This window comes from Andrographis paniculata, unplaced genomic scaffold (assembly GCF_009805555.1).
Source record: "Andrographis paniculata isolate CXL003 unplaced genomic scaffold, ASM980555v1 Contig64END, whole genome shotgun sequence".
Taxonomy (NCBI): Eukaryota; Viridiplantae; Streptophyta; class Magnoliopsida; order Lamiales; family Acanthaceae; genus Andrographis; species Andrographis paniculata.
Window position 1 is genome coordinate 572,918 of NW_026137600.1, and position 11,584 is coordinate 584,501.

Sequence of the window (11,584 nt, forward strand, 5' to 3'; positions counted from 1 at the left end):
AGGCAGGTCTGAGTTCTGTGACTGGTGGGAACGGTTGAAGGAAGTTGTAATACGTGTCAATAGAGGAGAAATTGGTGGTCGGTTGACAGCGGTTGCTATAACCGACCAGACGGCGGTTCAAACCGTTTTCTCTGAAAGGCTATTTAAAGGATTCAAATCCGTCAGAAAAGGCATCTTCAATCAACTTCAACAAAGCAAAGTCAGATTTGGGGATCACCACTTTAAATTTCAGTCTTTTATTTTCCAGTTTATTTTCTGTACCATACAGTGTTTAGAGATTCCTAATCTCAGGCACTAATTAATCAAGTTTAAGGATATTTTCTATATCTTTGAATTTTACTTTATTTTTGTTGAAAAATTACATCAACAAATTGGCGACCACAGTGGGAGCAAGACACAATTGCTCATTCCAATTTCGGCGATAATTTCATACGTCTTAGATCCGGCCGAATCATCGGAAGGGTCCATATGGCAGGTTCACAACCGCAATCATCTTCGGCACCGGCGGGAGAATCCGTTCCACCACCTATTGTGCCAAATGCCGGGGAAAACCCACAACCACCAACTGATTGGTGGTCTTATGTTCAACAAATGAACAACCGGCATACTTTGGTTATGCAGAATTTGTTGCGTGAGCAACAAACGAGCATGTTGCGTGAACAACAAAATCTAATGCAAAACATGTTGGATCAGGCATTCTCCAGATTCACCCTGTATCCAAACATGCTTCCAGCCGTGTCACCTTCTCGTTTTCAGGCGACTTTCTCAGGATCAACGTTTGCAGAACCATCATACGTTGACAGTACGTTTCCAAGCGTTACAACTTTCAACCGAACAGATATGGGGAAGATTCCTCTAACTTTCCCAGAGAATGTTCCTTTGGGACCGAGGGTTGATAATACCCAGCCGAATGAGAGATTAGAGGGACAGACTCATAATCCCATCCCAGCCGAACCAGCCTTCTCCAGAGAAGAAAGATTGGGAGGTCAGACTCACGATCACATTCCAGTGTTCGACCATATTCCACCCAGAGTAGATCCGGAGGATATTGCTCAAGTTCTGCGGGTGCATTTCGGAATGAATCCGCAAACGGTGAACAGGCCGGTTTACCAGAGGCCATTTCCAGAAAGGATCATTAACGATCATCCTCTCCCGAGAAATTATAGGCCACCAGACTTCTATTCTTTTTCGGGAGAAGACGGAGCCTCTACCATTGAGCATGTGGGTCGCTTCACGGCTCAATTGGGAGAAGTAGGCAACAATCCGTTTCACAAGTTACAATTGTTTGGGTTGTCGCTCACAAGAACAGCTTTTTCTTGGTACGTCAGTCTGCCGCCTGGACAGTTGCAAACTTGGGAAGATTTAGAGGCAGATTTCATGGAAGGTTCTTTAATCCTCTGCCGACAGTCTCACTGATAGACCTTCTGGAGATCACGCAGATGCCGGAAGAGACCGGCTACCAATTCATAGAGAGGATGCGATTGATGAAGGGACGATGTCCTACGATGATCAATGAAAGCGAAATGACCAATTTGGTGGTCAGGAACATGCATACCAGACTTCGCGAGGCCCTGACAGCCCACGACTTTCAAGATCTGGCCAGTTTAGCATCCACGACAAGAAGGTTAGAATCCTTTTTTACAGAAATTAATCATGACTTCCGTAGGGGGGAGATGCTGAAGCAATGTTAGTGCAAGATCGACCAACGTCCAGGCCAGCACCATTCCGCGATAAATGGAGGTCGGGTCCAACGTAGCCTCGAAGGATGGAGGTCGGATCTGAGGCTGACGTAGCCTCGGATGCCGGCCTGCAAACTCCTAAAACATCACTGGAAGTGATGTTTAGGAGTCTTGAGGAGGAGGCTTATTGTTAAGCACAAAAAATAATAATAATAGTAAGTGGCAGTAGGATTCTGGGTAGGGTCTGAATGAAAGCCAAAAGGTCTGGAGGTCGGGCAGAATAAAGGTCGGGAAAAGGAAGAAAGGTCGGGCGGAGTCTAAAAAAAAAAGGTGTACCCAAGTCGGGTAAACCGTAGATCGGATGGAAGGCGAAGTCGGGCAGACGCGGAGGTCTGTCAAGAGGAAAGTCGGGCAGACGCGGAGGTCTGTCAAGAGGAAGGTCGGGCAGACGCGGAGGTCTGTCAAGAGGAAGGTCGGGCAAGGAAGATATACGGACAGACGCGGAGGTCTTCGGTCAAAGACGGAGGGCGGCTGATGCGGAGGTCGGCCCAAGTGAGGTCGGGCGAAGAAGCAGGTCGGGCGAAGGACGAAGTCGGGCAAAAGAAATTTGGCAGTGGACAGGCAGGTCGGGTAAGAGGCAGGTCTGAGTTCTGTGACTGGTGGGAACGGTTGAAGGAAGTTGTAATACGTGTCAATAGAGGAGAAATTGGTGGTCGGTTGACAGCGGTTGCTATAACCGACCAGACGGCGGTTCAAACCGTTTTCTCTGAAAGGCTATTTAAAGGATTCAAATCCGTCAGAAAAGGCATCTTCAATCAACTTCAACAAAGCAAAGTCAGATTTGGGGATCACCACTTTAAATTTCAGTCTTTTATTTTCCATTTTATTTTCTGTACCATACAGTGTTTAGAGATTCCTAATCTCAGGCACTAATTAATCAAGTTTAAGGATATTTTCTATATCTTTGAATTTTACTTTATTTTTGTTGAAAAATTACATCAACAATAATATAAAAAAATAAAAATAAATGTTTAATTTAATTTTTTTGAAGAAAAAAAAAAAATAGCATATTTAAAATCCAATCCTCCAACAAACACATCCTAATAATAAAATAATAAATAAATAATAGTATAAAAGATCAAGTCCTTTTATTAAAGGAATTTTAAAGTCGGAAAATACATCAACTTTGTGGAAAGTTGTGGCCACAAATTGAGATATGCATAGTCTCGGACACGACAACAGCTTAGTGTAATAAAATTAAAAAAAAAAAGTTATAAATTATAAAATAAAAAATACTATTTCTGTTCGGCTCTAAATGTCTCATTTATTTTTTGTATATTGATATTTGAATATTAATTATTATATTAAAATATAATACAATTTTTTAAAAAATACAAAAATATTTTCATTGGTGTCTTATAATACTAATAGAAGAACATTTGTTAAAAAAAATTATACAAATACAAGGATATTTTTAATGTTAAGTACAATGACACATAAATGTGACCTTAGAGGCGGATGGATAAAATATTATTAAAATATATAATGTCTTTTTTTACAAAAAAAAAAGTGAAATAATATCTAGAAAAATAAAAATAAAAAATACGACATTATACGTGAAAATTAAATATTATATAGAGACGATTAGGGTGCTAATTAAGCTAATGAATACATATAAAATAGAATTTGATCATAGCTGCAAATACGGCCACATTCATTGATGATTTTATTACTTTTAAATAAATAAAAATATATTCTAAAATTTAGGCTTAAATCATACAATTAATAAGAATATTGTTTGGTGAAAATAAATTTTTCAAAATAATGAGATTAAAATAATATATATAACAGTAAAAAAAACAAAAAAAATCAAATTCCAACACCTTAGTTGTTAAAAAAATTATAAATCATGTTCGAAGTATAAACATTCAGAAAAATATAAAAATAGCAAAAAAAATGAAAGCTATACATAAAACAATGACGGGACAGGTGGCACTATATTACACGTGGCTACCAATTAAATAAAATAAAGACGTAACGCTAGCGAAGTGTCGCACTTCAAAATATCACACGTAAAAGTGTGACACCAAGCGATTATTTGTCGCATGCTGCTTATTTGATTAAATATAAATAAAATCACAAAACGGTCCTACTTCTTGATTTGTACGGAAGATTTTAATATATTTATATATATATATAAATATATATCTTTTACTAGTTTGTTTAGTTGCATTTTTTGATGTATTTTTATATTTTAAATTAATTTAAGTTTGAATAATAAATAAATATGATGTTTTGAATAATAATATATTTTATGTAATATTATTTGATATAATGTTTTTAAGAATTTTTTTTAATAAATAATACAAAAATAAAATTTTAAGGAAAAAATGATAAATATTTTATATAATATTTTAATAATATATGTTTCCTTTAAAATAAAAAAATAAATAAAATTGCAGTTTAAATTATATAATACAAAATTAAAATAAAAACACGACTACTTTAAATTTTTGTTATTAACAAATTAAAACCAAATCCAAATCTATATAAAATTTAAATACTTCATGTAAGGAATAGTATGGTGGTGTAGGGGTTGAATTTATGACCATGAGATCATGGGTTCAAACCCCCGAGCCTCAGATCACCTGCCATACATCGTTCACGAGTTTAAATAGCGTGTATGTTTTTTTATTTTTTTGCTAATATATATATATATAGACAAATAAACAAAATACACTTATTATTATTATTATTATTATTATTATTATATGTGTGTGTAATATTGTGTATTGAAAAATATCTGATCAAATTTAAATAATAAAAATAATAATGGAAGTAGGCAAATATTGGAAGCAAGTCGACATGTAAACAAAAACACAAACCCTATCGTGGCTATGTGATACGTGACAATAAGGGGCTGTTTGGACGCATCATTTTATTTAATTCTATCAAATTAAATATTTAATTTTTTTATTCAAATATTATAGTAAACATATTGTTTTATTAAAATAATATATCAAAAATTTAAACTCATTTTATATAGAGGTCATTATTTTTTTTTTTTAAAAAAATACTAGTATATAAATAATTTTAAAATTATGATTGAAAAAATTCACACAATTGTGTTATTTTTAACTACAGATTATACTGAACTATAGATTTTCTGTATTTGACCATGAGGGGTGCGTTCGTTTGGAGAATTTTCCCCAAAATTTATTATTTATCATTTTTTTTTCCTCAAAAAATATCAAATCAAATTGTATCTATTTTTTATTTTTTATATTATACTAAAAATTTATTTTACATTCAAAATATCACATAAATACTTATTTATATTACATTATACAACTATTTCAATTAAAAATTTTTATTATTGAAATTCCAACTCAAATTTCAAACCCCCAAACAAACAAGCCTATAATATATAGTTGATTTCAACGTAATACTCCCTCTATCTCAATACAATAGTCTTGTTTACTATTTTTGTCCGTCCCAAAATAATAGTCTCATTTCCATAAATAACTATATCACCATAAAACTATCAATACTTTTTCATTATTATTACATAATTGTCAATACTTTTTACGTTTATATACTCACAGGGGTAAAAAATTCATTTATCTTTACTTTTTACCAACTACCAATATAATATCAATATTTTTTAAATCTCGTATCCAACACAATAAACCTATACTTTTGGGACGGAGGGAGTATATAATTACAAACAACACAATTTATAGTCAAAGATTGTACAACTACGTGCTTTAATTTAACACAATATGTGTGTTAACAAACATGATGTGTTGATTTTATGTTGCCTGAGTTGTGTTCTTTGTGAATTTTATTATAAGTTTTTACTATTTAAATTTTTTTTTAAAAAAATATTAAATCAAACAATTAGTTTTTTTATATTATACTATAAATTTATTTTATATTCAAAATAGGGTAAACTGTTTTTTTAGTCCCGTAACTGGACCCCTTTATCATTTTAGTCCCGTAAGTGGAGCATGTCGCAAACTAGTCCCATAAGTGAAAAATTTTCGCTGTTCTAGTCCTCCGGTGCCGGAGACGCCCGCGTGGCTCGCCTGAGGTGACATGTCAGCCAGGTGTCCCGCCAGGTCAGCAACACCTGGCGGACACGTGGATTTATTTATTTTTTTCATTTTTTTAATTAGACCAAATAAAAAATACAAATAAAATTAAAAATAAATTAAAAATAAGTTTAAAAAAAATTTAAAAAATGAAAAAAAATAAAATCCATGTGTCTGCCAGGTCAGCGACACCTGGCGGACACGTCACCTCCGGCGAGCCACGCAGACATCTCAGGCGCCCGAGGACTAAAACATCAAAAAATTTTCACTCATGGGACTAGTTTGCGACAGGCTCCACTTACGGGACTAAAATGATAAAGGAGTCCAGTTACGGGACTAAAAAAATAGTTTACCCTTCAAAATATAATATCAACCTCTATTTATATCACATCAAACAACTATTCAAATTCAATTTTTTACTATTTAAAAATTCAAACCCAAAAATTAAAATTCACAGACAAACACACCCCATGGTTGATTTTACTTTATATATGTGTTGAAAGAAAAAATCAACATCATTTAACATATTAATCTATAAGTGTTATATATATATAAACAAAAACTCATGTAAAAATATGACTTCGTTTTGAAAGTTTTTGAAATTTTTATTTTTTAAAAAATAATAAAAATATTTTATAAGAAAATTTGTTTTTTGATATCATATTTTCTTAAAATATATTTTCTCAATCTTAATTTAAAATATTTTTTTTACCATTTTCGTCTACCTTATTTCAAAGTATTTATTTTATATTTAGTAAAAATAATCATACATTAATACGAAAATATCTTTAATTTTTACCTAAATTACAAACATACTATTACATATATAATTATTTTATACATAAAGTCAAAAATAAAAATGTAAAAATTTACTCCATCTGTCCCAGGTAACATGTCTCCTTTACTGCAAATACGAGAATTTATGAGAAGTATAATTAGAGTGTGTTCGGTTGTTAGAACACCTATTCATCTCATTTTTTCCCCCCAAAAACATCAAATCAAACACCTAATTTTCATTTTTTATATTATACTAAAAATTAATTTTACATTCAAAACATCACATTAACACTTATTTATATCACATCATACAACTATTCAAATTCAAAATTTTTACTATTCAAATCTCAACTCAAAATCCAAATCCCCAAACAAACACATCCTTAGTAAATAATTAAGAATATATTAGTAAAAATAATTAAATAATAATTAATTAATATAATTACAATTAAAAAAATTAAAATTTTAAAAATGAGATTAAAGTATATACTTTTTCAAAAAAAAAAAGAAAATAATATAATAAATGGATATAGGAAAATTAAAATGTGAGCACGATAAATGAGACATGAAAGTATTATATATTTCTATATACTAATAAAATATTATTAACTTTTAATTTATTTTGAAATTTCAAAAAGTCCTTATTAGATTTCCGGACACACCCTACTAGCCTTGCCGACAGAATTAATTATTTGGAGTGTTGTGATTTGGGGATCGTCAACCGTTAGCAGTTATTACCAACTGTTTCTTTCAGTGCAGGCCCCCATCCAATCACACCCTACCCCATCCCACCCCAAAGGGGCCCCACACCGACTGTCTTAATTCCGTCCCAGACACGGCCTTACCACTTGCTGCATAATCCCTTTCTCCTTTCTTAAGCTTCTATGAGTGTATTCTTTCATAAAGAATTTTTTTTTTTTTTTTTTTTAAATGTGATTTTTATTAATATAATAGAAAAAAATACAATAGATAACGAGCACTATATTTTTTATTCATTACAAAATAAAAAAAAAATTAACAAAATATTATTATATTTTTATATTACTAAGAACATTTGTTATTATTATCTTTCTCATTATTTTTTTAATTTTTATTATAAAGAGATTTGTTTCCACTTTTAAGAAATACAATTGATATTCATATATTGTTTATATTAAGAATTTTTTACTTCTATAACAAATAATAAATAAATAATTATTTAATTAATTATAAATAATTTTTGAGAAGTCTGTAAGTTTATTCTAATTGTTTAGAAGAAATGTTTTAGGTGTTGGCGGCATCGATGAGACCGGTAGGTACCGATGATGGATGAAGAGGTGTTCGATAATTAGATGGATTGATATTTATTTTTGGATTGTTATTTCCCAAAAAATGGAGAAGAAATTGTCGTCATTTATACCTTTTGGTTGCTAATTGTATCTGTTCTTGGGTATTTGATGTTTTACAGTTATGAATTATCAAGAAATGGGGTGAATGATTTATTGATTGTATAGCTCTATTGTATCCACGTATTTTTGTACTTTAATATTCAATAGTGAATTTCATTTGAATTTGAACCTTCAGATATAAGTCGTTGATGACCGAATTTGGTCAACAATTGTTTTGTATTTTCTGTTATTGTTGTCACAAGAATTTGCATTTTCAGTCCGATCCGAGAGCGAATAACCTGTTTGTATCGTGTGAGTTTTTATAGTTTGATTGCAATAATGAGTTTTTGTTGTTGTTATGTGTGTTACTTGATTTTGGACCTACATTTTATACTTTTGACACAATTCTATATATCATACACAAAAAATCAATCAATTTAAAAATATTGCGTGAACAGAGCCGTAGTGTCTATAAACTTATTAATCTCTATTCTAAGACTCTTACAATTTTACTAAATTTTGATTTAGTTCAATCTAGACAAAAGAGTTTTAAAATTTTTAAAATAATACTTCATCCGTTTCAGCTACGGTGTCCAACTTACTGTAGACATAAGAATTTATAATATATATAATTAGTAAATAAAATGAAATTAATTATCGTATGATAAAAATATTCTTAGATTAAAATTAAGATACCTAATTAGTCCAATTAAAATTTTAAAAATATATAAATAAAAAAAATTAAATAAAATTAAAATGTATAATTATTTTTTTTAAAAGGATAAAATAAATATGACAAACAAAAATGAAAAAATGAATATAATAAATTATATGGAGAGAATAATAAAAAAATATTTAATAAAAAATATTTAATATAATACTCCCTCCCTTTCATATACCGTGTCTGCTACATTGTAGACACGGTATTTTAGAAGGATTTTATAATTAGTAAATAATTAATAATATATTAGTAAAAATAATTATTTTATAATATAATTAATTATAAATTAAGATTAAAATAATCAATTAATTTAATTATAATTAAAAAATAAATAAATTACAAAGTTTAAAATGAAATTAAAATATATAATTATTTTTTTAAAAAAAAAAAGCCACATAAAATATGAGATTGACAGAATCGACGGGGAGGACTATTATGTAAATATATATATATACACATGATATGATTGTTAAAAATAAAATTGGAGTTCCAAAATTGATTGCGCAAAAAAGCTTCTTGGGTTTCAGGACTTCCGTACACGTGGATTTGTGATTGCATACACGTCATAGCATAATCATATCCCGACACGGCCGCGCACGCGAACACGCACACGCACTTGCTGTCTCAAAACACACTCTATTTATACTCTCCCATTCTCCACTTCCATTTCCATCTTCACTTATTTTATTTTAATTAATTTCCGCCAATATTAATAATAATAATAATGAACTTCGTCTCCAACATCGCCAAGAAGGTCCAGCCGGCAAAGCCCTCCTCCGGCGACCCCCCCGCCGCCGACGCCGACCCCTCCTCCAACGCCGATCTCTTCTCCAACGCCAAAGTCGTCGCCGACGCTGCCCAATCGCAGTTCCGCAGCGAGGATTACGATAAGGCCAAGGCCGCCGGCGCCGGCGCCGACCTCCTCAACTCCGCCGCCGAGTACGGCAAACTTGACGATACTCAGGGGATCGGAAAGTATGTCGATCAGGCTGAAGGGTATCTCCGCCAGTACAGTTCTTCTGATTCCCATTCTGGCCCCGCCGCCGCTGCCGCCGCCGATGAGCCCGCCGGAAAACTGAAAACGGAATCCGGAGCCCCCGATTCCGACGATCCTGTCAAAACCCTCGGCGGCGATGGCGATTCTGATGCACCTAAAAGTGATGTCCCCGCCGCCGCCGAGCCAGACGCCGGCGACGTGAAAACAACGATCACTGATTCAATCAAAAGCGCCATTCCGGCGGGGGGTGCGGGCCCCGACGACGGCGGAAAGGCTTCCGGCGGCGGCGCCGGGGAGTATTTGGAGAAAGCTGAAGGTTTTCTGAGCAAACCGCCGGCCGGAGACGGCGAAGAAGAAAAGGCCGGCGATTACCTGAAGGACGGAGAGGGTGAACTGAAGAAGCCCGGCGAAGCCGCCGGGGAATACCTCAAGCAGGCGGAAGGTGTCTTTGGAAAGTCCTCCGGCGACGGTGGCGAGAAGGCGGAGGAAGCATCGGAGCCGCCTTCCGCCGGCGGTTTTGGCAGTGCTGTGAAGGCCGCCGGAGGATTTCTGAGTAAATAAAAAGCTTCCCGCTGTTCCATATTTATCGATTACAGTTATTATTGTTATTTAAATAAATATATATATAATATATATAATATAAAATATAAGCATATATACATATATATATATGTGTGTGTACGGTATGTATGTATGTATGTGTACTGTTTTCGGTTTGTGTGGTTTTTTTGGGGTGTTTAAGGATGTTGTACTCCATGTTGAATGTATTTGCTGTCTTGAAAATTATTAAATATGATATTATATAAATAATTATGTTTGCTTGGTTGTATTTAATCATTTTAAACATTACATGGTTGTGTTTGTTTTGAGGATTTGTTAAAATTTCAATTATTCATCAAATTTTTATTTTTTCCAAAATATATAAAATCAAATACCTATTTTTTATTTTTATATTATACTTAAAAATTAATTTTATATTCAAAGCATCGCATCAACTCCTATTTAAACCCTAAACACACACCAAATATGTTAGGAATGTGCAATTTTTAAATATCACATTTTAAAATTAATTTTAGTTTAAAATTTTGAATTAAAACAACTGTTAGTATTTTTTTCAATTTAATTTGAAATTAATTTAAAATAAAATATTAATTTGATTTTTTTTTATACAACATAATAATATGATATTTTAAATTTATATAAAGAAGGTAATTTTTCTCTTTTCTTTTAAAACTTCATATTTTTTTTTATTTTTAACTTTTTAATAAAAATAACTATCAACAAAATACTAATTAATGGATTAAAATTTTTACTCCTTCACCTTCACATATAAGCATTCTAGATTTCAAGTGTTTCAATATTAATATCGACCTGTTAATACCTATAATAAATAATAATTTTATATTAAAAAATCGTATTTTCTATTATATTAAATAATTATTTTAATTTAAAATTTCACTATTTAAAATTCAAATTTCAAATTTAGGAAAAATTTTGAAAAATTTACACTATTCATCTAAAATTCTCTCCAAAAATATTAAACAATATTTTTATTTTTTATTTTTTGTATTAGGCTATAAATCAAATTTAATATAATAAAAAAAAATAGTAGAAACATTCCAAGATCTTCAAAATCTCCAAAATCATCACACTATTTGGATGAGATGGGGAGCATATTGCAATATTACAAAAATAAAATTCAAGTAATTGGATTTTGAAATTACACATACTCCCTCCGTCCTAGCCTATCTATCCATTTACTTTTTTACATAGATTTTAGTATATTAGTATTATAGTGATATGTGATACAATTGATATACATAAAGACTATTATACCCCTTAACATTTATGGTATTAAGTGGTGTTATTTGATGACATTTGTATAATATTATATAAATGGTGGGATAATTTTATATTTTAGTAAAAAGTACATATATAAAAAAGAAAAT

The 11,584-nt window shown here is 31.5% G+C and overlaps 1 protein-coding gene across 1 annotated transcript; it reads left to right on the forward strand.

The window, feature by feature from the left end:
• The first annotated feature begins 9,299 nt into the window (after positions 1 to 9,299).
• LOC127261924 (uncharacterized) lies at positions 9,300 to 10,464 on the forward strand. Its single transcript, XM_051290363.1, has one exon. The coding sequence runs from the start codon at positions 9,363 to 9,365 to the stop codon at positions 10,194 to 10,196; it is 834 nt and encodes a 277-aa protein (XP_051146320.1). The 5' UTR covers positions 9,300 to 9,362; the 3' UTR covers positions 10,197 to 10,464.
• Positions 10,465 to 11,584: the final 1,120 nt, after the last annotated feature.